The following is a 26,251-nucleotide window of genomic DNA, read 5'->3' as shown; positions in this document are numbered from 1 at the left end:
ATTAATAATTCAAATCCATGAACATAGAGGGTCTTGCAATTTGTCTTATTGGCATTTTGTAATTCTCATGATGGAAGACTTCCACTTCTTTAAGTTTACTCCTAGTCTCTCTATCCAACATGGTTACTTTTTGCAAATTCATTAATTGTCTATAAAAAAAGCTACTAATTGGATTTCTGTATTCTGCTGCTTTACTGAATCATGCATCCAACAGTTCATATAACAGTCCTGGTATAGTCTTTAAACCTTTCTACACAGTTAAATTCAAAGAGTCTTTTGATGTCGCTGTTACGTATTTCTATGTATAGAACCTGTGGTACTTTGAATAAGAATTGCCCCCATAGGCTCATATTTGAATGCTTAGTCACCAGGGAGTGAAACTCTTTGAAAGGATTAGAAGAATTAGGAGGTGTGGCCTTGTTGGAGGGAGTGGTCTTCTGGGAGGAAGTGTGTCACTGGGGGTGGGCTTTGAGGTTTCCAAAGTCCAAGCTAGGCTCAGTTTTTCCTGTCTGTAGATCAGGGTGTAGCTTTCAGCTGCTTCTCCAACACCAATTCTGCAGTGCCTGCCACTATGTTCCCTGCCATGATGATACACCAAGCCTCTGAACTGTAAGCAAGCCCCAATTAAATGTTCTCCTTCCTAAGAGTTGCTGTGGTCAAGATGTCTCTTCACAGCAATAGAACAGACTAAGAATCATATCATTAGTATATAGGAATAACTTCACCTTCTTATTTGTCTTTCAGTTCTTCTTGTCTAATTGTACTTGCTAAAATTTCTAGTAATCTTTTGCATAAGTGCAATAAAACAGACATCTTTATCTTGTTTCTGATCTTAAAGGAAGCACTTTCAGTTTTTCTACATTGTGCTGGCTATTTTTGCCAGCCTGACACAAACCTAGACATACCTAGGAAGAAAAAAATCTGCGTTGAGGAACTGTCTTATGGGCATGTCTGTAGGGGCATTTTCTTGAATGATTGATGTGGGACCCAGGAGTAGATGCTACCCATGGGCAGATGGCCCTGGGTTGTATAAAAAAAAAAGCTGAATTAGTAGAGAGGTGGCTCAGCACTTAAAGGTACTTGCTGCTTTTTCAGAGGTCCTGGGCTCAGGTCCTAGCACCTCTCTGATGGCTCACAATCATCTGTAACTCCAGATGATTCTAGGGGATGGATTCAATGTTTTCTTTTGGCCTGTGGACACTGCACACACATGATACACTTAACATTCACGCAGGGAAAGCACCCATACACAAAAAGTAGGAATAAATTAATCTTAAAAAAGGGGGAAAGGCTGAGTAAGTCATTGAAGCAAACCAGTAAGCAGTGCTCCTCTGTGCTTTCTGCTTCAAGTTCTCACCTTGGATTTCCTCAATGGTAAACTACAACCTGAAAGCCAAATAAACCCCTTTCTCCTCCAAGGTGCTTTTGGTAAGCGTTTTATTGAAGCAACAGAGAAGCAGACTAGAACTGAAGTTGGTACAGGGAGTAAGACATTGCTATGAGACCTGACCATGTTTTTGGGAGGATTGTGGTTGGTTTTAGAGCTTTGGGCTAGAAAAGTCATTAAATACTCAAGAGCTTACTGAGCTGTTGATGTGAGAGCTCAGAAGAATGCTGACAAAAATGTAGGTAGTGAAGGCCTAGCTTAAAATTTTCAGAGGAAAGTTTGAGAGTCCCTGAAGGACTCCATGGGGGCATCTTTGTGATATATGAATTAATAATGTGTGGTTTCTGGTCAGCTGGGGCTGAAGAATCAGATGTGATTAGCAGGAAAGCAGAACAACTGAGGTAAACCCTTTACTGGGACGATTGATGGTACGAATAATTAGCTGAGACTGAAGGGTCAGATAAGAGACCAACATCACTGAGGAGAAGTCTTCTTCAGGATTAGCACATGGAAGCTGTGGTCCAGAGTCACAGGCCCAGGTAGCACCTCAAAATGACAGCTGAATTTGTTAACATTAGCAGTCTCCCACATTACTGGTTTTTGGTGGCATGAAAGTTCTAGGACTGAAAGGTAGAAATCATTGAGGCTTGGCATTATGAAAGTCCAGAAGGGACCAACAGTGAAGGTGCAGCCTTAATTAAATTGGAGATGCCAGGATTGTGGGATGGTCACCAAGTATAGTACCAAAGCAGTGTATGTCTCAGATGGCAAGAACTGCAGAGGTGGACTACCCAAGTCTTTGGAGCCCAGAAGATCATGTGCCCCAGATGTTGGTCACTGAGCTACATACCCTGGATTTTGGTTTCCTTTGATCTGGTTGTAACTGTACCCTAGAGTTTGAATCTTACAGAAGTCAACAGCTAAGAGACTTCAAATTTTTTTAATATTTATTTATTTATTATGTATACAATATTCTGTCTGTGTGTATGCCTGCAGGCCAGAAGAGGACACCAGACGCCATTACAGATGGTTGTGAGCCACCATGTGGTTGCTGGGAATTGAACTCAGGACCTTTGGAAGAGCAGGCAATGCTCTTAACCATTGAGCCATCTCTTCAGCCCCCGAGACTTTTTTTTAAAGAGAACTTGGACTTTGTTGAAATTTTAGTTATGCTGTGTTTTATATGTGATATTAACATTGAGATCTTGGGGACAAGAAAAAGCATAGTATATGCTTTTCTGTTAAGCTGAAAGGGGTCAATTGTGTTGATTAGTTTGGTTAACTCGGCACGAACTACAGTCACCTGGAGAGAGAGAGAACCTAGAATGAGGGACTGCCTCCATCAGACTGGACTGTGACAAGTATGTCTGTGGGGCATTTTCTTGATTATTGTTTGATGTAGAGAGCAGTGCCCTCTTTTCTTGATCATTGTTTGATGTGGGATTCCCCTCTGTATGCTATGCATATGTTTTATTACCATTTGTTATTAAAGAAGCTGTTTCAGCCAATGGCTGAGTAAAGCCAGGCACAAATTCAGAGATATAAAGTAGGCGGAGTCAGGGAGACCCTATGTAGCTGCTGAAAGAAGGACAAGCTGGAACCTTATAAACCTCACTGGTAGGCCACAGCCTCTTGGCAATACACAGATTGATAGAAATGGGTTAATTTAAGATGTAAGAGCTAGTTAGGCATACACTAGAGTCATTGGCCAAACAGTATTGTAATTAATATAGTTTCTGTGTGATTGTTCAGGTCTGAGCAGCTGGAAATGAACGAGCAGCCTCAGTTTACAGGTGGTCATAGGTGTGTAAGGGCAAGCTGAATAGCCGCAGATGCTGAAGCAGCTAGTAGACAGTACTCTCCTATAGTCTCTGCTCCAACTTTCCTTAATGGCTACCACCTGTGAGACAGATGCCTGCCCACTTCAAGCTGCCTTTGGTAAGTATTTTATCATAGCAAGAGAGAAGCAAACTAGGACACCCACTCAGTGTGACGTTACCCAGTGGTTTCTTAAACACAATTTTTATGAGTATAATGAATATGGAGTTTTATCAAAATTTTTCTGCATTTACTGAGACAATAAGCTTTTTTTATTCTACATTCTATTCATAGGGATATATTACACTTACTAAGTTGCAATATGTTGAACCATTTTTACCTCCCTAAAATCAAACCAACATGACTGTGGCTTATGATTTTTTTTCTGGGGGGTGGGAGGAGGAAGTTTCTAAGACAGGGTTTCTCTGTGTAACAGCCAGCGTCCTTATAGGAACAACTAAAGAAGGTTATCTATACAGATGTGTATGTGAGTCTTTACATGCTGCTATTGCAGGTGTGCCCAAGAGCAGAACCTCAGACCCACACCAACATGCCGAGCTGTATGAACCTGGAGGTGGAGGCAGTTTGAGATTTCTCTCTTAACTCTTGTTACTTGCCCTGCCCACCAGGGATCATGATGTGAGTTGAAAAGTTCATCTCAGCTGAGGTGCTCAAAGGAAACAGAGTGGCATGTGGCTAGTGCCAAAGTTTTCTGGACAGTGATAGAAGAGTGACAGAATCCCACAAGAACTTGTCCTTAATCCTGGCATTCCCAGGAAGCTACACGCTATATGTGACTGGCAATATCCTAGGTCTCAGAGGTCGGCTTCCCCAAATCTATAGTTCTTGAGGATGATATACCTTCTGCTCCCCTCTATATTGTGGTGCCCTTGCCCACAAGGCAGCACTCCAGTGGTGTATGCCAGAATCAGTCACAAGGTGAGAGTAGTCAATACAGGGGAATGTATATGGAATCCCAGAGGTAGGGATACATTGGGGTTTCTTCCCCTAGAATAGTTCAAATTCAGAATATAGGTCCCTCTCTCAAGATGGCTCCTGGTTACGGGACTCAGACAGTTTACTGGGAGAGTAAGTAAACTCCTTTCTCCAAAGCCAAACTAAGATTTTGTGGGGTTTTGTGTGTGTGTGTGTGTGTGTGTGTGTGTGTGTGTGTGTTGAAAGCCTTCAGGGGCCACATAAATATCCAGTAGCGGTGTCTGCCATTATTTGCACTGAGAATAATGCACTTTACTCTACTGTAAAGTGGAGACTCTTCCTTGCTAGGCTGTGCAACTGGAGAAAAGGTGATTTTGCTTTTCTTGCTATGCTGCAACTAGTCTGTTCTCTATATTTCTACAAAGGTTCTGGTTTTGGGGTGGAAGTTTGCAACAGGGTTTCTCCGTGTAACAGCTCTGGCTGTCCTGGAACTTGCTTTGTAGACCAGGCTGGTTTTGAACTCACAAAGCTTCACCTGCCTCTGCCTCCAGAGTGCCGGGATTAAAGGTGTGCACCACCATGTCTGGCTAAAGCTTCTGGGTTGTTTTTTTGTTTTGGGGGGTTTTTTTGTTTGTTTTTTGTTTTTGTTTGTTTTTTTTTTCTACTAAATCCCAGCCTTCTTCCATGGGCACTCACCTCTTGGCCATCTCTACCTCTTGGTGTTGGTGTGGTGGAGCAAGTAAGAGCCCTAATCAGTTATTTTGACCTCCAAAATGATTTTAAATGCCACCTTATTTTGATTCAAATCTAATGCTTCTTATCCTAAGGTTAAAGGTGTAACTCAGTGGTAGGACGTTTGCCTAGCTTATGCAAGGCCTGACTGATGTTCAAGTCCTAGTACTGCAACACAACAAATCTAATGTCCCTATAACACACGAAAAATAACCATATCCTTTCCACATAAATCTCTACTATCCTTAACACTGGAAATATTTCTTTAGAAGAAGAAATTTCTCATGCTTAGCATCCCAAACAAGTAGCACAGTATCTGATACTGGAGATTCTTGATAAGTATTTCATAGCTAGACCAACATATGAACTAACAAATGAACAAAGAAAATCTAAGTTGTTCAGCTCAGTCAGTGGATAGCTGTGAACAACTCAGTGAGTACATGCAGGATTACATTTGCTAAAGTGACACTAAAAGGCAGGAGCACAGATGAGATATGTCAAATATAAGAAAACAGATGCTCTTTGGAGGAAGAAATTTCCATGTGGTCCAGAGCCATACAGAAAAGGAAAAGCCTATGAATTGAAGGACAAGTTCTGTCCCTCTGCTACTTACAGGACAGGGTCTGACCAAAGCAAACGTCATACAGTTCTTTTCCAACTACTACTGTACTAGTGGTGGCAAACAGGCCTCATTGCCTTACCTATCTTCATTCACAAGCATGTACACTTCCCAAACTAGCCTCAAACTTGCTATGTAGCTAAAGATGACCTAGAACTTCTGGAACTTCTGACTCTTCTGTTCCTACCTATTGAACACCCTCCCTCTCAGCTCTCCAGTGATAGGGATTGTAGAGCTATCACACCAACAGGCCCAAGTAGTATGAGTCAGTAGCAAACTAAAAAAAGAGAATGATGATAGTCATTCTGTATGCTCAACTACACAGAACCATAAGTGTCTACTTTTGGACAGACAAGGAACTTGCTATCTTATTTACTGAGACAAAATGGTAGAGAAGAGCTTTATTCTTCAAACTGTATCATAATATTTTTTCCTTTTTTTCTTTAAGTGTAAGAGATCAAACCCACGGTCTCACTCATGCTAGGTAACTGATATACTAATACTGAGCTGCAGACTCAGTGCTCCATTTTCCTAATCTTAAATCTTTACAGCACTGTTCAGTTACTTAGTAAAAAATAATGGACTTAGCACACCTGTGACACACATACATTCACGCAGGCAAAACATTCATACACATGAAATCTTTTAAAAATGGACTTAGGTAACTTCTCTTCTTTTTCTTTTAAGATAAGCAAACAGCATTTATCTCTTTACATGCACTAAACACACTTACCTCCACAAGCTGTGACTTGTCATAATCCTTACGATGGCGGTAGATGCACTGACTAAGAAGGGAATACAATCTCTCGAGTTGATCAACTGTCAAGTTGTTGCTTTTATCTACCAACAAATCAAGTAGTTTCTGGAAGGGGTACATGTGAGAGAAATCCAAAGAAAGAAAATAAGCTGTAGTAGATATCATTGGTTAAACTGAAACCATTATAGTCAAATGCCTAGACAAAATAACACCTATGGTTTGAAGATTCTAGGCTTTAGCTTACTAACTTCAAACCCTCAAAATATACTTAACTCTCAGTTAGGAGAAGTCCTGGGACACTTATCGCTAGGTTAAAGTAAGAATTACCAAAACTAGTTTTATTACTGCTTTACAAATATCTAGTATTATTCCAGTCATTGAAAGCAAACGGTAAAGAGCTAAGCATACCTTCAGTCTCTCGTGATCAACTATCAGAGGTGGCACAGGCTCAGATGGCTCTTCTGGAACCAGTTCCAGGCCTGTTGTTTTTGCCTGCTCTAAAATTAATTTACGATATTTCTTTATTTTAGAAGCACCTACAATTGAGAAGAGAAAAAAAATGTACTATAGTCAATAAAATTAAGAGAAAAATCATTATTAAGCAAATATAAATTCTTTTGCCCATGACATATTTTTTAAAGAACAATATATTTTTAAAAAATGATCATGTTTATTTTGGGATGCTTTCCTATTTTGTTGTTTATTGGTTTTTTGAGACAGGGTTTCTCTAGCTTTGGAGCCTGTCGTGGAACTAGCTCTTGTAGACCAGGCTGGCCTCACATTCACAGAGATCTGCCTGCCTCTGCCTGAGATTAAAGGCGTCACCACCACTGCCCGCCTTTTTAAATAAGAATAAATAATCCAAATGAAAGAGAACTGAACCATAACTATGAAAGCAAAGTTATAACTTTGGAATATCATGTGATACACATATCTATAAAAAAGAAACCCTGTCTCGAAAATAAAAAAAAAGAAAGAAAGAAAGAGAAACAGAAAAACTACCTTGGTTCTAAGCTCTTGCTTATAAAGGATAAGACGATGGCTCAGTCAGTAAAATATTTGCTTTGTAAACATGAAGTCCTCATTTTGGAATCCCAGCACTTCAACTACAAAGAAGGTTATGGCTACATGTGCTGTACAGCAGTGCTCTGAAAGATGGATTTAGGATCAATGGGACTTGAGGGCTGTGAGTTCACCTCTAGAATCAGTGAGAGACCCCATCTTTAAGGAATAAGGAAGAGAGACAGAGCAGGGTGTCTGATGTCTTCCTCTGGCCTCTGAGCATACACATGGGTGTAAGTAACTACATAAACACCCGTAAACACATACCCTACAAGGACTCACTCCATCACGTCTTGCAGTAAAGAATAGTGGTGAGAAAAGATGAACTAGATAATCTTTACTTCCCTTTTTACTTTGTCTTAAACAGATGGTAATCATGAGAAGGTAGGGCTTGCAGAGTGCTCTTATTTTCCAAGAGCAATGTGAGTCAACAGTGAGTTCTACATCCTTTCTCCACTGCCACACAAATCAGCACAACTTAGTTGGATCTGTGATACTCCGTCTAATTACACTGCAATACGTTTTAGTAATCAGGAGAAGCAGCTAGTTAGTTATTGTTAATCCCAGCAACAATACCATTGTTTGATTTATAAAAGTTTGATTTACAAAACTAAAAACCAGGCAGGAGGGAATTAGATCAAAATTCCTTGATTAAATGAATTAAGAATGGCTTAATCTCAGTTTATGCACTTTTCTAATCTCTGTCTGCCTCACCCATTCTCACAATTCTTCCATTGGAATTCCGTCTTCTTTGCACCTGTGAATTGATCTGGCTTTCACTTACAAAGCTTTTAAGATAAGAGTAACAATCAGGCTGGATGGTGGGGGCACACGCCTTTAATCCCAGTACTTGGGAGGCAGAGGATCTCTGAATTTTAGATGAACCTGGTCTACAGAACAAGTTCCAGAGCAGTCAGAAAAACCCTGTCTCGAAGGAGAAAAAAGAGTGACAATCAGACAGGTGCAAGAGTAAAAGGCCAAGACAGCACTCATTCTGGACCATGAAACCTCTGGAACCTTCAGCAAAACTGGGTATGTTCACAGTTATTTATGGAATGGGATGAAAAATGATCATTCCGTTCTGAGAACATTAGCCAATTATTTCTACTAAAAATTAAACAAATATTCAACAAATTAACTCTGACATTTAAACCTTTTAAAACTTTAGCTCTACCTTCTTTATCCAGTTCTGTATCTTTAACCTCCACATCAGGACCAGGCTCGATCTTCTCATTACTGCTACATCCCAATACTTCTAGTTTCTCAGGATCGTCTCCAGGATCTTCATTCAATGTTTCTGGTTTGTCTTTTGGCTGTTCCTCTGAAGGAATCTTCTGTTCAGAACTAGATTTTTCTCCACCGGCAGAGAGAGGAACTATTTCAGTTTTACCATTCTGACATGCCAGAACGGGAATTCCTTCAAAACTGTCAGTGGAGGCTTCACCATTCAGACAGCTGCCTTTAAGAAAGGGCTCTTTTTTAGATGTCTGCTCAGGATTGAGAGTACTGCTGCTGTGGACAGGTAGAGATTCATTTGAACTTTCCTCTTCAGTCGATGCAAAGTTCTCTTTTGTGCCTGCTTCATTGTTCAGCCTCTGACCCTGGTCCATATCCATGATGTCACATGAAGATTCATCATTGGTCATAGATAAGTCTCCAGTCTCTTCTCCATTTTCCTCATGGCAGTCAGTGCTTACCTCAAACTCTCCATTCTCCAGCATCTTCCTGTCCTTGGTATGGTCATAGTCTGCAAACTTGGTGTCCTCCTCATCTTTCTTTAAATTATTGACTTTCCTTTTCTTAATAATTCCTTTACCCCACTGTGATCGCCGCCTTGATTTTCTCCGAACTTGGACTGTTTGATAAGAAAGGGGGAAAGAACATGTATAACTTCAGGGTGCAATGTCAGTTTTACATTTTCTTTATAGAAGAGCCAAAGAAAGTAAACCCATTCTGGCCAAAATCTAAACAAAACCCCTGGCTCTTATTATCTATACAGACTAATTCTTACAACCTCTAGGTAAAATTGATATGAAGTTAAAGATGAACTCAGACAAATGCAAACTTTTAAAACTTTACCGTGTGAATTTGCTTGGCATTAGCCTCTTCTACTACTACAGATTCTACTTTATAGCCAATTCTAACTTTCAACATTCAAGGACTTACCTAGAAAGCATACATTTAGGGAATTATCATATTACCAAGCAGCCCAGAAAGTTTGAGAGAGCCTTGGATTTCTACCAGGAAGGTCGGTGTACTGCAAGCAAATCATGCAAAGATAGCAGCACCTCAGCTATGGAGAAGAAAAAACACCACCACCAACAAAAACCCTTTAATCCAATGCTATAGGACCCAATAGTGACAGCTATCCCTCAAACAAACACCTATTGCCTCCCATTTTAGAAAAAGGCATAACCTGTAGGATGAATGATCATGAAGAGAAGCACTACAATAGGTTATGTAAACAGTTTGGTTAGCAAACTGTTAATTGCCTCTAATACAAATGGTTTACCCAATAGCATCAACTTATTACAAACGTATCTTCAAATATGTAGAATAATCAAGCCTTTTTGCTATTAAGGCAACAATATCAAGAAGATATTGAAAATATCCATTTGGTCAATAATCTGAAAAAGGAGACCTAGAAAAGCTGTATACTCTTAGGTGAGAATGCATCATGAGCTCTTTGAGTAGATAGTTGGGCTTCCAGGTGATTAGTTGGAACCAGAGATTTTTGATCTCCTTAATATGTATCTGAGGTAGCTGATGAAGCAGCTCGACTCCACTGGGAAACTCAGATCTTTAATATTAGTTGATAGTCCATCAACAGTGTACAGTGGGTTCATACACCACTTTAAGCCTTTAGACTCTTTCTAAGAGTAGGCACAAATATTTGGTCACTATTATTCCTTCTTATTTAGTAGTTATCTCTAAAATGTATTTAGTCATTTGACTCAAAGTTTATTTTTTCCAATACAATATGATTTAAAACTCACTTTTCATGCTCTCTCCTTTATTTCTATTTTATAATTCATACTTATATGTTAATTAGCAGATGCATAAAAATTTCTTTATCAGTCTAATATTAAAAGTTCAATATACACAAGCTCAGGTGACAAGCATCTACAACAATCATTTGCTAAAGGTAATATAGTCCACACTGAAATGAAAACAAGATGGTCATCTTGTTCCAAAAGCAGTTGTAAGAAGTCCACTATGTAACAACTGTCAACACTAACCATTCTTAATTTTCAGCATTGAAACCAAAAATTATTAAGAATTTTCACACTACTTTTTAAGCCATGGAACTCCAGAGCAAGAAAAGCCTGAACTCTATTCAATCTAGAGCTAGTTCAATTCTTTGTATGTAGCACATTACACAAAGGCCAGAAACTCACTGAAACAAATATATTTTTTAGTTTTTCACACTGGTTAATAAGAGAGAGTGTGTAGGCCCCACCCCAAAAACTAGCTAGACAATACAAACTAAAATCCATGTTGTTGGGGGTCAGGGAGCATGGACTCCAAGTTGGGTAGGAAGGGAGGAAATGGTGAAAAGAGTGGTTACAGAAGGAGCGAGGGAGAGGAATTAATATTTTCAAAGTTCACTGCATGATCTCAAAGAATTAATAAAAATATCACTGAAAAAAGAGAAAGAGAACACATGCCTATTCTTTGGGATCTAGTATCACTACTTCTAATAGCAGGATTCTAGAAAAGTAAGGAAACTAATCAGATAAACTTTCAGCAAGGACCATGTGGGAGGTGTATGAGTGTATGTGGAGAGCATTCTTACCCTACCACTTCCCTTATTTACTTAGGGTGCTCTATTGAAACACCCATTTAGGAACACAACTTTTAAAGTCAATTTTTATTGAGACTGTTCCAAAAGCCAAGACCTTAGAAAAGCAACTGTTCCTTTGGGACATTTCAAGTTAAGATTTCTGTTAACCCGAGACAAACAAATGGTGTGTCACATGTACCATCTGCTGGTAAGAGAAAACAAAACCCCACTAGAGATTTTAAAAGTACTTTCATTTTCTTCTCCCTTTCTATGGCTTCTGGAAATCAAATTCCGGTATCAGGCTTACCAAGAAAGCACCTTTGTCTGCTAAGCCATGTTGCCTGCCACAGTCTAAAATTTCTTAAAGTGAAATTTCAATATATTCTCATTAGTAAACATTAGTATCAATGCAAAAACTATAAAAGATTTCAAAGTTTAAATGAGAGTGCAATGTTACACAATGGGACACAATCCAAGCTACAACTAGGCCAAATAGCCTAGTTATTGGTTTCAGAGCAACTAAATACATCATTAAATCCCTTTTCAAACTTGTTCCATATGAAGATTTTAATAAAAATATTATATTGTTTAAAAGTGGGTATGAGCCGGGCAGTGGTGGCACACGCCTTTAATTCCAGCACTCGGGAGGCAGAGGCAGGTGGATCACTGTGAGTTTGAGGTCAGTCTGGTTTACAGAGTGTGTTCCAGGACAGGCTCCAAAGCTACAAAGAAATCCTGTCTCGAAAAATAAAAGAAGGGGAGGAAGGGAGAAGGGAGGGGCGGAGGGAGGGAGAGAGGGAGGGAGGGAGGACGAGTGGGTTTGATTTATTCCTTCAAATTCATTATCATTTGGTATAAAGAGCATAGCATGGACAGCTTTGCTGACATGGCAATATCATTGTATTAAAGCCAGAAGAACAGCACATATCCTTCAAAGCAGGCTATCTTTAATGAAACATGAAGACTACATCAGGAAGATTTTGGGTTTATAAACATTTGCCTTTCAGAAATACAATAGATCATTAACAGTAAGTTTTTATGAAGATCTAGGAACTAAATTCTCTTTTAAAATATATCACAGAAAGCTAAGTCAAATTAGGCTACTCAGATTTCTTAAATTCAGCATAAAATATTCTCTTTAGTGAACCAAACTTGCTACTGCCAAACCAGCCATTTCCACATGATCCTTGTACTTCTAACTACAAAGAGAACATCCTGCATATCATGCAAGGAGTGGGAAATAAGGACTAGGAGGACAAAGATTCTGTGGCCTCCATATTTCTATCCAAAATCCAGTGTTTAACACTGAAAATGTTTCAAGTGTTTTAGTCATCCTGGGGAAAAAAAGTATAGAAAACAGCAAATAAAGTAAAAAAACTAGAATCTCACTCTTAATCTTACTTTACAAGCTCTTCTCTGGGAAGACAGGATTAAAGAGCTATGGACAAAGGGCACTGTTGTCTTGTGGGCCCATCCTACCAAGTCTCACTTATTGCCACCATTGGCTAACATGCTCACAAATACTCACATGCACACTTATTTGCAGAGTTGTGCCAGGCATCCATTGGGCTTCTTTGTTTGTGCCGAAATGCCTCTTCCAATCTAGTCTCTGTCTTACGGGCATCAGTGCCATGAGGAGTTATTTGCTCTGCTGGTATTGATAAGCCTGCAAGCCGCAGATAAGCAATACCTATTTAAATGTCCCAGCTGCATAGATCAACAAAGTTTTTTAAAAAAAATTTGAAATATAAAACTGAGTTTAAAAGTCATTTATTATACCTAGACGGTTTGTAATTCTGCTGAAATTGGGGTCTTTTGTTTTAAGATGGGAAAGTAACTTAAAAAAAAATCATAAAAATAAAAATACTTAGCAGTCCATGGTACCTAATGCCCATAGGAGCCCAATTTTCACTCACTTTAATTCCAAAAGAGATACATTTCACAATATGACCGTGGGATAATAAGACTATACATATTGTCTAAAAATCATGGTCTCTGCTATCTTAGAATGTACAGTAAGTATACCGGGTCACTAAACTACATTCCCATCAACAGTTTCAACCTAGCTTGCTGCCTGTCACACCACAATGCCCTAAGTCTCACTTGCTGGTACCATCTCCCGAAGAGGAACCATTCCATCTCAATTTTCCCCATGTGACCATAAGTGCTAGTGCTTCTCACAGCTCTCTCAAACACCTAGCTTCTTATTGTAATATACAAGAATCATCCTTTATGTGTATGGTTCTTAAAAGATGTTACATAATAATTATCACATCTCTTTAGTCCAAAGATCTCTAGCCTATAAGTCATATTTCTATTTGTCTACATCATATCTCTAACCAAGTATCATAAACATAGGCCAAATTAAAGATAACTGGTTCATCTTTAGACATACACACACACACAAATACAAACAGTTTACCTTATATATTGCCTGTTTTGACTAGCAAAATTGGTTCTACTCATTTATTCAACTAGAAATATTCTTTCCCTTTAATGTGCCCTCTACTAGGCTAGGGATGTAGCTCAGGTTGACAGAGTGTTTGCCTAGTATGTACCAAGTTCTGGTTTTGATGCCTAGCACTGTACGAACTGGGTGTGACAGCACATGTCTGTATCTCAGTTTTTAGGAGGTAGAGAGAGAAAAATACATAGTGAATTTGAGGGCAGCCTGAGTTATATGAGAACAATTCTGAGAAAGAACGGAAGGCAGGCAGGCAGGCAGGCAGGCAGGCAGGCAGGCAGGCAGGCAAGCCAATCACATGAAGTGTTCTCTACACATTCATATGTCAATCTTATTTAGCTCCATTCTTCATTCATTAAAATGCATATTGCTATACCGCCTTCCCCCCCCCCAGCTGTCTTACTGAGATACTGTTTATATAACATAAAACCACCCATTTTAAGCATAAAATTGCTTTTAGCAAAGTACATTTTTGTAGTCACTCATAGAAACCTAATTTGAGATACCTGTCCCAGGCAGCTACTATTGTATGGTTTTCGCAACATACTTGCCATCTTACATGAAAGAACCACATTCAATAGATGGTCTTTCATTACTGCCTTATTTCAGTAGTGCTCTTTGTGAAGTCCAGTGTCATTTTATATTAATACTTCACTGAGTTATATAGACTATGGATAAACTATGCCTTGCTACTCACTAACCAGGTGATGGACATTTGTCTCTTTCCAGTTTTTATTTATTATGAATAACATTCATTCCTATGAACATTCATGTACATGTTCCATGTAGTCACATATTCATTTCTCTTAGATAGACTCCAAGGAAGAGAACTGCATAATGCAGCAAATCTATGTTTGCCTCTGTGGAAACTGAAACATAGTTTTCCAAACTGACTCTCACAACTTTTAACTCAATTTTTTCATTTTTCTAAAACACCGAGAACATGTTATTTCTTGCTGTTAAAATGATCTAACCAATCCCGTTGCTTAAAATCAATGGGCTCTTCTACACTGGCATTTCTCTTCCTCCTACTAAAATTCCTCTAGGACACGGCTGTATACCCAATAAAAGCCATATGCTCATTTTGTGTCTCTAATTAAAAAATGACACATAAGTGTTAACACACTGGGGAAGTATTTATAAAAAGTTTAAGTACTGGTATTAGATGTGAAATGATGAAAACTAAGATCTCTTCAGCTATAAGTACAGATAGATACAACATAAATCATTTAAGAAATTTCACTAAGAAATACTTTATTTCTTTAACAGGCACCATGCACTCCAACTTTCAAAGGTGAAGTTTTGAAATATCCTTGAGAATTTACATGACCCATGTTAGTATCAGAAATTCCTAAATACAAGGTTAATATTGGAGACGAAAAATACATTTTGCTATCCTGTGTATCACAGAAAGATGAACAAAATGAGAATGCTTCAGTAGCAAATCTATTTCTCTGACTTACCTCTTTTTATTCTTGCTTCCTTAATTTCTTCACAGAGTTTATTAAATTCTGGGTCCAGTTCAGCTGCGATGATGGCATGTGCAGTGTCCTTCAGGGTACAAGCTCTGTGCCTAATAATTTTGTCTGTTAAAAAAAAGTCAGCATAAGTTTATTTTAGATACAAATGGAATAAAATTAATGCAGGATTCCTTCAAAGTAAAATATATAAACATTTAAATTATAAAAACATTTTAGGTAAGAAAAGATTCAAAAGGTGGGTAGAATATAAGCTAGTCTATCAATAGCTTGGAAAATTGGACCCTAAGACCTCAAAATATTAACTCTAATAAATCATTACCTCAAAATATGGTTTTATTTTTAATTTCTAAAAATAAAACATGATTTTCAATATAATTTTCTAAGAATTAGAGATATGCTATATGCCCCAGGAACTCATGGGGCCAGGCATACCTCTCAGTGGATAATACCTTAGCTGTGCAAGCTCTGCAACCTGACTTCTATCCCTGGAACCCATGTAAAGGTAGAAGAGAATGAACTCTACAAAGCGCTCCTCTAATGCCCTCACTCTCAGATGGCGTGTACACCCACACACATACAAATAAACAAAACTAAAAGATCATTTTTTAAAAACCAGAGTAGCTAGTCAAAACTGTGCTAAAGAACACAAAATATTCTGAGTAAGGGAGATCTCTCTTAAACTGTGACAAAACCATGTAAGTACAGAAAAACTACCTAATTAAGGCATGCAAGACAGTATGTAAATAGCAGCCAGATGTGACATTATACACTTATAACCTGGCACTTGGATCACCAATTCCAAGCAGCCCTAGCTACTGCACATAATCTTGTCAGAGAAACACAGCAGTACACAAAGCCCAACTCACAACATCAGTGAGCAGAAGCAGGGAGAAGAACCTGGGGTTCTAGGTACCACAGCTAAAGTGATACTATGAAACAGTGTCTCCCTCACAGGTTATAGGAAAGACTGGATCGTGAACAATGTACTATCAGTGGTGCCCTCTGGAGTTACGGTACTCCAGATGTGAAAAGGTGGATAATTGCAAGATAACTTAAAATAGTTTGCTCCTGGAACAGTAGTGCACACCTCTGAGGGAAAGCAGAAGGATCCATTCTAGGTCATTTTCTGCTATGCAACAAGTTCTAGTTCAGTGTAGGCAACATGAGACCATATTTCAAAACAAAAATTAAACAAACAAAAACAAAGAATCTAAAATTAAAAAATTTACTTTTCTCTCTATAGTAAAGGCATAAATATATAAAAAATCTTTTATTTATAACACTACATTATAGCTTATTGTGGAAATCTCATAAAAACAAACGTGCAACCATTGGTATATTTCTTTCTGAGAAATGTTCTCTAAATTCAACACTGAAAGTAGCATTAAATAGTCTCTCAGCTAGAGAGAGAAAGAATGCTTGCTGCTCCTATTCCAGAGGACCAGAGTTCAGTTCCTAGTCCCATTTCAGGCAGCTCACAACCACCTGTAACTCTAGCTACAGAGAGTCTGCTACCCTCTTCTGGTCTCTGCAGACATACACACATACATGCACATACCCACATAGATATATACATACACATAAATTGTTTTTATCTTTAAATTTACCTCATACATAAAAAGCCTTCTCTCTCAAAAGAGAAAACAAATAACAACAAAAATACAAGACACTAATCTGACTGATGGCTATGAAGAAAGTCAGTGGGCTTGGCAAATTTCACCTGAGTTCTGAGGAGTCTCAAGGAAGAGGTACTTGGGCAGATATGTGAACAAGCTTTGGAGCCGCAGACAGAGGAGTCCATACTGCAGGTACAGACTGTGTCATGTTCAAGAGCTAGGAGAGTTCATGAAACTAAAATGTTCCCTGATGGAGAGAACTCAATAGCCAAGACTAGAACAAGTGCCAGGTCTTCTCCAAGAGTTCAGAACTTATCCTACAAGCAATCAAAGGTCACTGAAAAGCCATGAACAGGAAGCAATAGGATGCAAACTCACTCTGGCTGTTATAAGGAGACTGGACTGAGAGGGATTAGGATACAATCCAGAAGCATAACCACAAAGTTCTTTCTGGAAGTGAGAGAGACCACAACTTGAACTGGGGTGGTTGTGATGATGATGAGAGAGAGAAAGATTACAGATCTGAAATGGGATCTCAACTACAGAAAAGGGTGATAAAAACAGAAGAGAGGGTTTGATAACTATCAAACATAATTCTCTAGCTTTTTGCATCCAAAAGGGGAAAGGGAGAAGGAGAAGCACATTTATAAAGACACACACACACATGGAATATATAGAGGAAGGAAGACAGGAAAAGTTAGAGATTACCTTTAATGAATTTAGCTTTAGGCATTTTGGTTTTAAGATGCTTTAAAAAATATCCCAATGGAGATATATAAGCACATGAACACAGGCTCAATACTTCTATTAATGACCAAACAACCACTGATTTTTTTCAATCTGCATCCCTCAGAGGCCCAAAGAGGGTGTCAGATTCCCTCAAGCTGGAGTTATAGACAAGTAACTCCCAATTTGGGAGCTGAGAACCAAGCCTAGATCCTCTCCAAGAGTAATTCTTCTGCCTCATCCTTGCAAGTGGATCCAACTCTGTCTTTAATTCATAAGTCTTTTTTGTTTGTTTGTTTGATTGATTGATTGACTGGTTAGCTGGTCAGTTGGTTTTTTGAGACAGGGTTTCTCTGTTTAACGGCCCTTGCTCTGTAGACCAAGCTGGCCTTGGACTCACAGAGATCTGATTGCCTTTGCCTCCATAAGTGCTGAGTGCTGGGATTAAAGCACTCGTGTGCCTGGCTCGAGTCTTTTGTTTTTACATTGGGGTGTTTACTGTCTACTAAATTCTGAGGTATGTTTTAATGTTTTGGATATAGGTTTAAGCTCTTACGTTTCAGTATATGCTCCATTGAGTCAGCTTTTTTTTCCCCAGAATTTAGATGTTTTTATTCACTGACCGGAAGAGGGTCTCAAGAACATCAAGGTGACCAAGACTGATATACTAGCACCTGGACCAAGCCCATCATGGAGCACTCAGTGTTCACCATCACTGGGCAGGGGCTTTGGGAAATTTTGATTACATAACTGATACCTAATTATTCCATCACTATTTGTTGTTGAAAAGATATTTAGGTCAAGAATTTTCTCAGCCATTTATGCTTTTCAATGCATATATCATATATCTTTTGTCAGATTTCCTCCTATTATAAGTTTTTGATGCTATTGTAACTAGTACTTATTTCTTTTAGATTTATTTATTCTATCTGATGTGTATGAGTGTTTTGCCTGCATGTATGTTTATGTAAATATTGGTGTCTGGTGCCAAAGAAGATCAGAAAAGGACATAAAAGAAGTAGATATGATTAAGATACATTGTACGCATGTCTGAAATTTTCAAAGAATTAAAAATATTCTAAAAATAAATAAAAAAATAATGAAATTCTAGACAGTTAGGGTTGTGCCATATGTTACAGGGTGTACTGCATCCCCTCAAAATATATATGTCAAACTCTGAGCCCCTACTTCAGAATGTGACTGTATTTGGAAATAAGCCATTGTTAAGAGGCAATTAAGATTAAAAAGGAGGGTGGGCTCTAACCCACAGTGCTTGATGCCCTTTTAAAGGAGATCTAAACACTGCAAGAAAAGTACACTCAGTGAAGAAAAGGCGACAGGGAGAGGCCATTAAGTAAACCAAGAAGAGCGGTTGGTCTTGAGAGAAATCAAAGTTGTTGACTCAACTTGAACTAATTCACCTCCCACACTGAGAAAAAACTGCTTAGACCTCCTGGTTTGTCATATTTTGTATGTTGGTTCTAGTGGATAAGTACAAAGGCATACAGACCAATATCTGCCATACAGGAGTCATATTATTGATCTATCATAATACTGATACAGGTTACATAATCTGTTACTCAAGGAGTAACAGCATCACAGACATTCTTATATACCAAGTATCCTGCAAAGTAATTATGGCATTGTCATAAGCACTAACAGAAATATAAGTGAGTTTGGTTAAGTTTGAAATTTATGAGGTACAACTATGACAAAGTTGGAAATGTACTGGGTAGATTACAGGTGGCTCCAAAATATGAGTGCCTCTGAGAACTCAGGCAATTGACACAAAATGTTAGGATTCTGTGAAGACTATAAGATTAAGGATGAATGTCAGCAAAATTGGTCAAATGATGATAGGTCTAAGAATTGTCCTAGAGGTAAGGTAAGACCAACAATGCAGAATGGTCAAACTTCATTCATCATGTCCTATTCCTAGGACAACAATTAGAGTCAAATGTCTGACCCTGATCACATTTAGAAGCTACAAATTAAATAAATTCCTTATCACTTCACATTTAATTCCTATCCATATCATCTTGTGTGAGATAATCTGGTAAACATGTTGCAATATTTAACTTCCAAAGACTTTTATCTTCTCTGTATAAGTAGTTCCCTTATACCCCCAAGTGGTCATGTGTTCTGCCAAGGAGAACAATGTAAACATTTAAATACTCATGGGACCTTGTAAAAGTAATTTAACATTCATGCAATTTCCACTTGCTACACAACAGATCCTGAGGTTTTACAAGTACATACATAACAAGGGGCTCTGCTGCTTAAAAAAAAAAAATTGTTCCCTTGTTGACTAAAGGTGTGAAGACAGCAAACATTCCTGAACTATGACCCTCTTTGTATCGATCTTTAAGGAACATAGGAGGAAAGTCTTAAGTATAGCACATAAGCTCCACCTATGAAACAGAGCATGGCCTCTAATAAACCATCACATTCTACAGTAAAATGTAATGCTGCATCAGAAAGCATTGCTTCTTCCTTGAAACTAGATATTTATATCAACAGGGTTATAATAAATTATCTAGGGGAAAATTAGATTTATTTCCTAAACCAGCTTTCTCTAACAAGCATTTACGTTCATTTTCATAGTCCCTAAATTTGTTTCCAAGTAAGTTTAAAGTGTGATTTGGGAACTGTAAAAAACACAAAGTGGGGGGGGAGGGGGAGTCATCCTAGAGCATGTATGTACATACCTACTATGGAACCCCAAACTTAAAACTACAATTTAAATACTAATGAGAATATAAAAATATAAATAACAACAGGCAGTGGTGGCACACGCCTTTAATCCTAGAACTCGGGAGGCAGAGGCAGGGAAATCACTATGAGTTTGAGGCCAGTCTGGTCTACAGAGCGAGTTCCAGGACAGTCAGGGCTATGAAGAAAAACCCTGTCTTGAAACCCCCCACTGTCCCAAAAAGAATATAAATAACAAAAGCCAACCTTCAAGGAATATTTCCCAGCTAAAAGGATTTATGCTAGGGACTTGACATAATTTGAACAATAGGAAAATGGCAACACCATAACATTCAACAAAATACACTTTCTTACAACAACCCCAAATAACAAATTCTATTGTTATCCCTACTATAAAAATGGGAAAACTAAGATTTAGAAAACTTGATCACCATCAACTAGAGAACAGCAGCGCAGAAAGAAGCACAGGTCTAAATATGGCGCTCACCTTCCCACCACACTACACCACACCACACCAGATGCTGAGGTCACAAGGTCAAAGGCACACACAGCCACTCCCATCTGATCCCATCTGACAAAGGAAGGTCATGAAATGAGCTTGAAAATCAGCCTGTTTCTCAACACCCATTCTGATGCAAGATGACATCACGCTAGAAGAAAAAAGCCTCATGGACATAAAATTGCTGCACTAGTTAACAGTGGCCCTAACAAAATATGAAGAAATGCATACAACTTCATTATAATTTTTATTTGGGAAGTACTAAGGGATGAAATCAAGGCCTCACACAACTTAGGAAAGTTCTCAATCACTGTGCTAGACCTCCAGCCCTTCCTTCCTTCCCTCCTTCCCTCCTTCCTTCCTTCCTTCCCTCCCTCCCTCCCTCCTTCCCTCCTTCCCTCCTTTCTTTCTTTCTTTCTTTCTTTCTTTCTTTCTTTCTTTCTTTCTTTCTTTCTTTCTTTCTTTCTTTCTTTCATTTTGGGGTTGCTGGAATTACAGATCTGTGCCAGCCATTTTATAAAAATATCTATTCATAGTTATGATAGGAGAGAAAAGAACTAAAAGACTTAATATGTCCAGGAATAGGCCATTAGCTATATTATATCTATAATTTTTAACCTACTCATTAAGAAGAGTTTCAAAAATGTTAAAGGAATAAAAAAATATATAATTACATAATTTTATAGGAAAAAAGATAAACAAAAATTGTTCAACATTCTTAGCCATCAGGAAAACTACACTAAGGTTTTTTTTTTCTCCCAACCCTCTCAGAATGTCTATAATGAACACGCTACAATGTGGGTGAAGAGGAACCCTTATAAAATACTGGTGGAAATGTAAACCTGTGTAACCACTATGAAATAAATAAACTAAAAATAGAACTACCATATGATACAAGCATATCTATCCTCTCCTGGGCATATACCCAAAAGGACCTAAGTCAGAACACAGGAGGCTCTTGCATGACCATGCTTACTGCAGCACTGTTCATAGTAGCCAGGGCCTGGAGCCAGCCTAGATATTTTCACATGGATGAAAAATGTGTAATTTACACACATGAAAAGGTGTTTCATCCATACACAAAGAAAAGTGAAATCAAGTCATTTGCAAGAAAATGAATGCAACTGGTAATCATGTTAAGTGAACTATAAGCAAGGCACAATGATCTACTAAAAATAATGCATATTATTTAAAAATGCAGATAAAACACTATATACATAATAAAAAAATTTTAAAAACCCTATTATGTATACTAACAAAAAGTAACAATAATCATATCTTTTTGTTTTTTGTTTTTTAAGACAGGGTTTCTCTGTGCAGTTTTAGTGCCTGTTTTGGACTAGCTCTTGTAGACCAGGCTGGCTAATGTGTGTATATATTCTTCAGACTTAGACATTAAGTAATGAGACTGCAGATTACTGAACTTTCTTATTGTCTTATTTTCATAGTTTTTCTAAGACATATATAATTAAAAAAAATAGGTTCTGGAGAGATGACTCAAGGGTTAAAAGCACCAGCTGGTCTAGTAGAAAGATACAGGTTTGGTTCCCAGGACCCGACAGCTCACATCTACCTGTAAAGTGAGTTCCAGGGGCTCTGACTCCCTCTTCTGGCTCCTACTGGCACCGAGCATGCACACAGTACAATTTTCAGGCCAACGCTCATGCACATTAAATAAACCCACAAAACTATAACAAACAAATATCTTAAACATAAATGTTAAGAACTAGTGCCCACAAAGCCTTACTATGTAAATATTTTATTCTGTTTCTGAACTTGAAATAAGATATTATCAATTACTATGGTCTAAATTCAGGTGAGAAGTAATTTCATGTAGAACGGAGAAATTCAGGACATTCTGCTGCATGGCTTAAGTTGAGAACCACTGTTCCCAAATACAGGTATAGTATCTTTAAAGATCAGAAACCTACACAAATGCTTTTAAAAATAGTATTTTGTGTATCACTTAGTGAAGAAATAAAATCCTCAATGAGTGAGAAAAAGGAAAAAAAAAACAGCTCCTGGTAGCTAAGAGTTATCCTAGCATAACCAGCTTAATCTTAGCATACTCATGTTAAAAACAACACCACACAAAGCCACTGTATGACCATGATGGGCCAAATAAAAAGACAACTCTGTAATTATATCTAAGCACAGAATAAAACATGAACACTGTCCTAAGCACAAAAATGACCACACATAATTATATTCTCACTAAAACCAATGTCCTGCTTAGGGGTGTTAGCACTGCTTTATTCTTCTGATACACACACACACACACACACACACACACACACTTAAAAATATTTGAGGTAGGGGAGACGTGACTACAGGCATGTGGAGTTCAGAGGACAAATTGCAGAAATAGATGCTCCCCTTCCCTTCCACCATGTGGAAGGGTCCAAGGATCAAACTCAGGTCTCAAGCTTTACCTGATGAGCTATCTCAGGTAAACCCAGCTCACTTCCTAGGTTCTAAGAATAAATATCTAATCACAAAACCTACCTAGCAACATCCAATTCACTGCTAGGTTCCACTTCCTCACACTTTCCCTAAGATTATATACAGAATACCAAATCTTTTATGATTCCCAAAGACATGCATTTTTGTTATAAGAATCATCCCTCTTTACAATAAATCCATCTTGTTTAACTATAGATATGTTCTTAGTGATTTTCCCTGGATGACAATGACAAGAGTTGGAACTACAGAATGTTCAACCCATGAGCTACATGATTTCCAGGATAGCTACAAATCCGACCTAACACATTTGATGATAGTATCATGTTACTATGTCAAAAGAATGAACACCTCTGGAAAGTATAGGATGGAATTAGGAGTAAAATAAAATTATGGAAGAATACCTCCAATAAATATACAGAAAGGATAACTAACATTCTACAGGAAAATTCTGTTACACAGGGCTGGGAATGGTGACACACACCTCTAATCCCAGCATTCAGGAGACAAAGACAGGAGGATCTCTGTGAGTCTGAGACCAGCCTAGGTTACATTACTGAGCTCTAGGCAAGACAGAGCTATACAATAAGATTCTGTCTTTTTTTTTTAAGTTTGAAATATAAACTTATCTGTTCCTGACTTCCCACAAATTAAAAATTTTCTATTTAGTGGCTCTACTGATGACTACTGATGTTAGCTAAACAAACAAATTTTAAGTTAAGTTCACTTGCCAACTTATTCCATCAATCTGAACAAAATTAGAATTCAGTATAAAAATTAACAGGAAAATAAAAACTAAATCTTAGACAAAAACATAGTGCCTAGAACTGTAAAACTTTCTGGCACAGTGTTTCCAGGTAGGTTATTACTTTCTCAAAGTTCCTGAATACATTCATTTATCAGTCTAAAATGGGCACACTTGAATGCCGAAACTGGCACCTTGCCCTAAGTGTCCTTACCTCCGGGGTCCTTGTCTGGATTGTATTCTAAAGCATTGCTACAGATGAGGTCAATATCTTGAAGGAAATCTTTAGCCGTTAGGTAATTATGTTTATCAATTTTAGTTATTACTGTTGATAAATCCATTGGTTCTTTGATTACTTCAAGATAATCTGAAACCTAAAACAAATAGGATGCTTTAATGAAAATTACATCTGGCTTTTTATATGCTTTAGTTCACAAAAGCACAAATTAAAAACAGAATACTTTAAAACTTAAATCTAAGTAGCTAATTGTATAAGAGTAAAATTACAATGCTTTTTATGCTACTAAAGTTACTATCTGACATACTTTCCATGAAAAGCTTCACGGTGCTCATCTTGAAATTTGAAACCAACAGTCAGTTTTTGGTTTTTAAATCTTTTGGGTTTATCTGAGAAGAGAATGTGTGGGTAAAGTACCCAATAAGCATCAGTAAATGTGCTACTTCAAGAAATGGGGGGGGGGGGGGGGGTTATAGGAGATATTTTTTCATATTAATACAGAATTTCTGGTATATGTTTAAAATTTTTTTCAACAAAACTTTCTTTTTTAACTCTATAAGGTGAACCATTTCATGGGAAGTACTTTCTACTCCTTTGGAGTCATTACACACATTTTGTGTCAATTAAATAAGTATTTTTTTCTAACTTGTAAAGAGTTTGCTGGACTTGTCTATACATATAAATGATTCTACAGTAAGACATTCAGTCAGGATTTATAAAGTAAGTTTTATGTTTTAATGTCACATCACCAGTAAGGAAAGATTGGCACGCTGTATTAATTGTTTTCTCAAGTGGAAACCTCAAGTAGTAAACTGTAATCTGAAAGCAGTTTGAGAGCAATGTCTAAAACTAGTATAGGACCAACTTCTGGGCAGCTTCTGCTGTCTGAAAGTGAGAGTTTGTTTTCATATAGCTTCCAATGACACTGATATCATGATTTCAAGTTTATACACAGACTCGTGCATACCCATGCACGCATGTAATTTGTGCATCTTTTTCAAATTTTAAGGCCATTCATAAGTTGTGTGACTGTCAGCTCTAAGTGGGATCTTATTGCAGGCAGCAATGGAACTATTAGTTGGACTTAAGGTCCAGTCATTGTATAAAAGTGGAAACAAATATTTATAAAAGGAAAGGCATTTAGAGTTTATACTATTAAGAGTATGAAATTTTAGCACATACTTAGTTTTAAATTCAGTATGTTTTTAATATTTTGCTTTCTTCAAATGACTTTAAATTTGATAGTATTAGCCACTTCTAATGCATTATTTGAGCATATACTTTTATGTCTTAAACGACTTAGGAATTATCTTGTTTTCCCTTTTCTATTCTTCCCCTGCTATTCCTGCTTCAGCTTTGAGAGCAAGACCAGAATGAACCTAAGACAGAAAAGAGGATCCTAATATTAACTAAAATTATTACCTAAACCTTACCATTTCTCTTCCTTTCTATTTCTTTACCATGACTTATAAAACATATTCTCTTAAAGATGGAAGCAATCTGCCAAAAATTTTGTGATTAGGAAGAAAAAAGTTTCTTGAGCAAGAATAAAACTAGTTAATCTGAGCCTGAGAAGCAGGGCTGGGGGATAGCTTGGCTGGTGGAACAGTTGCCATGCATGCAAGACCCTGGGCTTAGTTTTTTTTTTTTAACTATAAACTGGTTGGCCTGTTAGCTCAGGCTTCTTTTTTTTTTTTTAATTTTTTTTAAATACATGTTTGTTTATTTTCTCAACAGACAAACAAACAAATAAATGTAAATAGTTTGAACACATTTCTTTTTTTTTTTCTGGGCTTAGTTCTTAAGACCATAAAAAGAAATCTTTAATAATTATTTCAGATGAAAATCCTATAAGTGTTTTTTTTAAGCTAAAGGCATATATTACACATATCTTACATGTCCTGCTATTTCAGTGGGAAAAGGCGAGAAGATAGCTAAGATGGAAAAGATGAAAGACTGAGGGCTTTCAAGCATGGTGATGCATGCCTATAATCCCAAAATTTGGGAGTTGGAGGACTGCAAGTTCAAAGTCATCTAGGTCTACATAATAAGACTCTGTCTCAAATTTAAAAAGTAAAAGACTGTAGGCTTTAAATTTGAAAAACCTTCCCAAACTTGGCTGTCATTACCCAACTACCTCAACTGAACCAGTAGAAAAGTAACAAAATGACCTTGGATGTTTTTTGAAAAGTATCAAATGGACTACTACACATTG

The 26,251-nt window shown here is 37.6% G+C and overlaps 1 protein-coding gene across 1 annotated transcript in view; it reads right to left on the bottom strand.

Annotated features, from left to right (window-relative positions):
- Nucleotides 1-26,251, bottom strand: part of Atad2b (ATPase family AAA domain containing 2B) — a 133,603-nt gene that overhangs the window by 7,054 nt on the left and 100,298 nt on the right. Inside the window, 6 exon segments of the mRNA XM_075983967.1 lie at nucleotides 6,226-6,354; nucleotides 6,658-6,785; nucleotides 8,486-9,166; nucleotides 12,624-12,761; nucleotides 15,023-15,145; nucleotides 24,013-24,172. Coding sequence (XP_075840082.1) covers nucleotides 6,226-6,354; nucleotides 6,658-6,785; nucleotides 8,486-9,166; nucleotides 12,624-12,761; nucleotides 15,023-15,145; nucleotides 24,013-24,172 — 1,359 coding nt within the window.

This window comes from Microtus pennsylvanicus, chromosome 8 (genome assembly GCF_037038515.1).
Source record: "Microtus pennsylvanicus isolate mMicPen1 chromosome 8, mMicPen1.hap1, whole genome shotgun sequence".
NCBI lineage: Eukaryota > Metazoa > Chordata > Mammalia > Rodentia > Cricetidae > Microtus > Microtus pennsylvanicus.
This window is presented reverse-complemented; position numbering and strand designations above follow the sequence as displayed.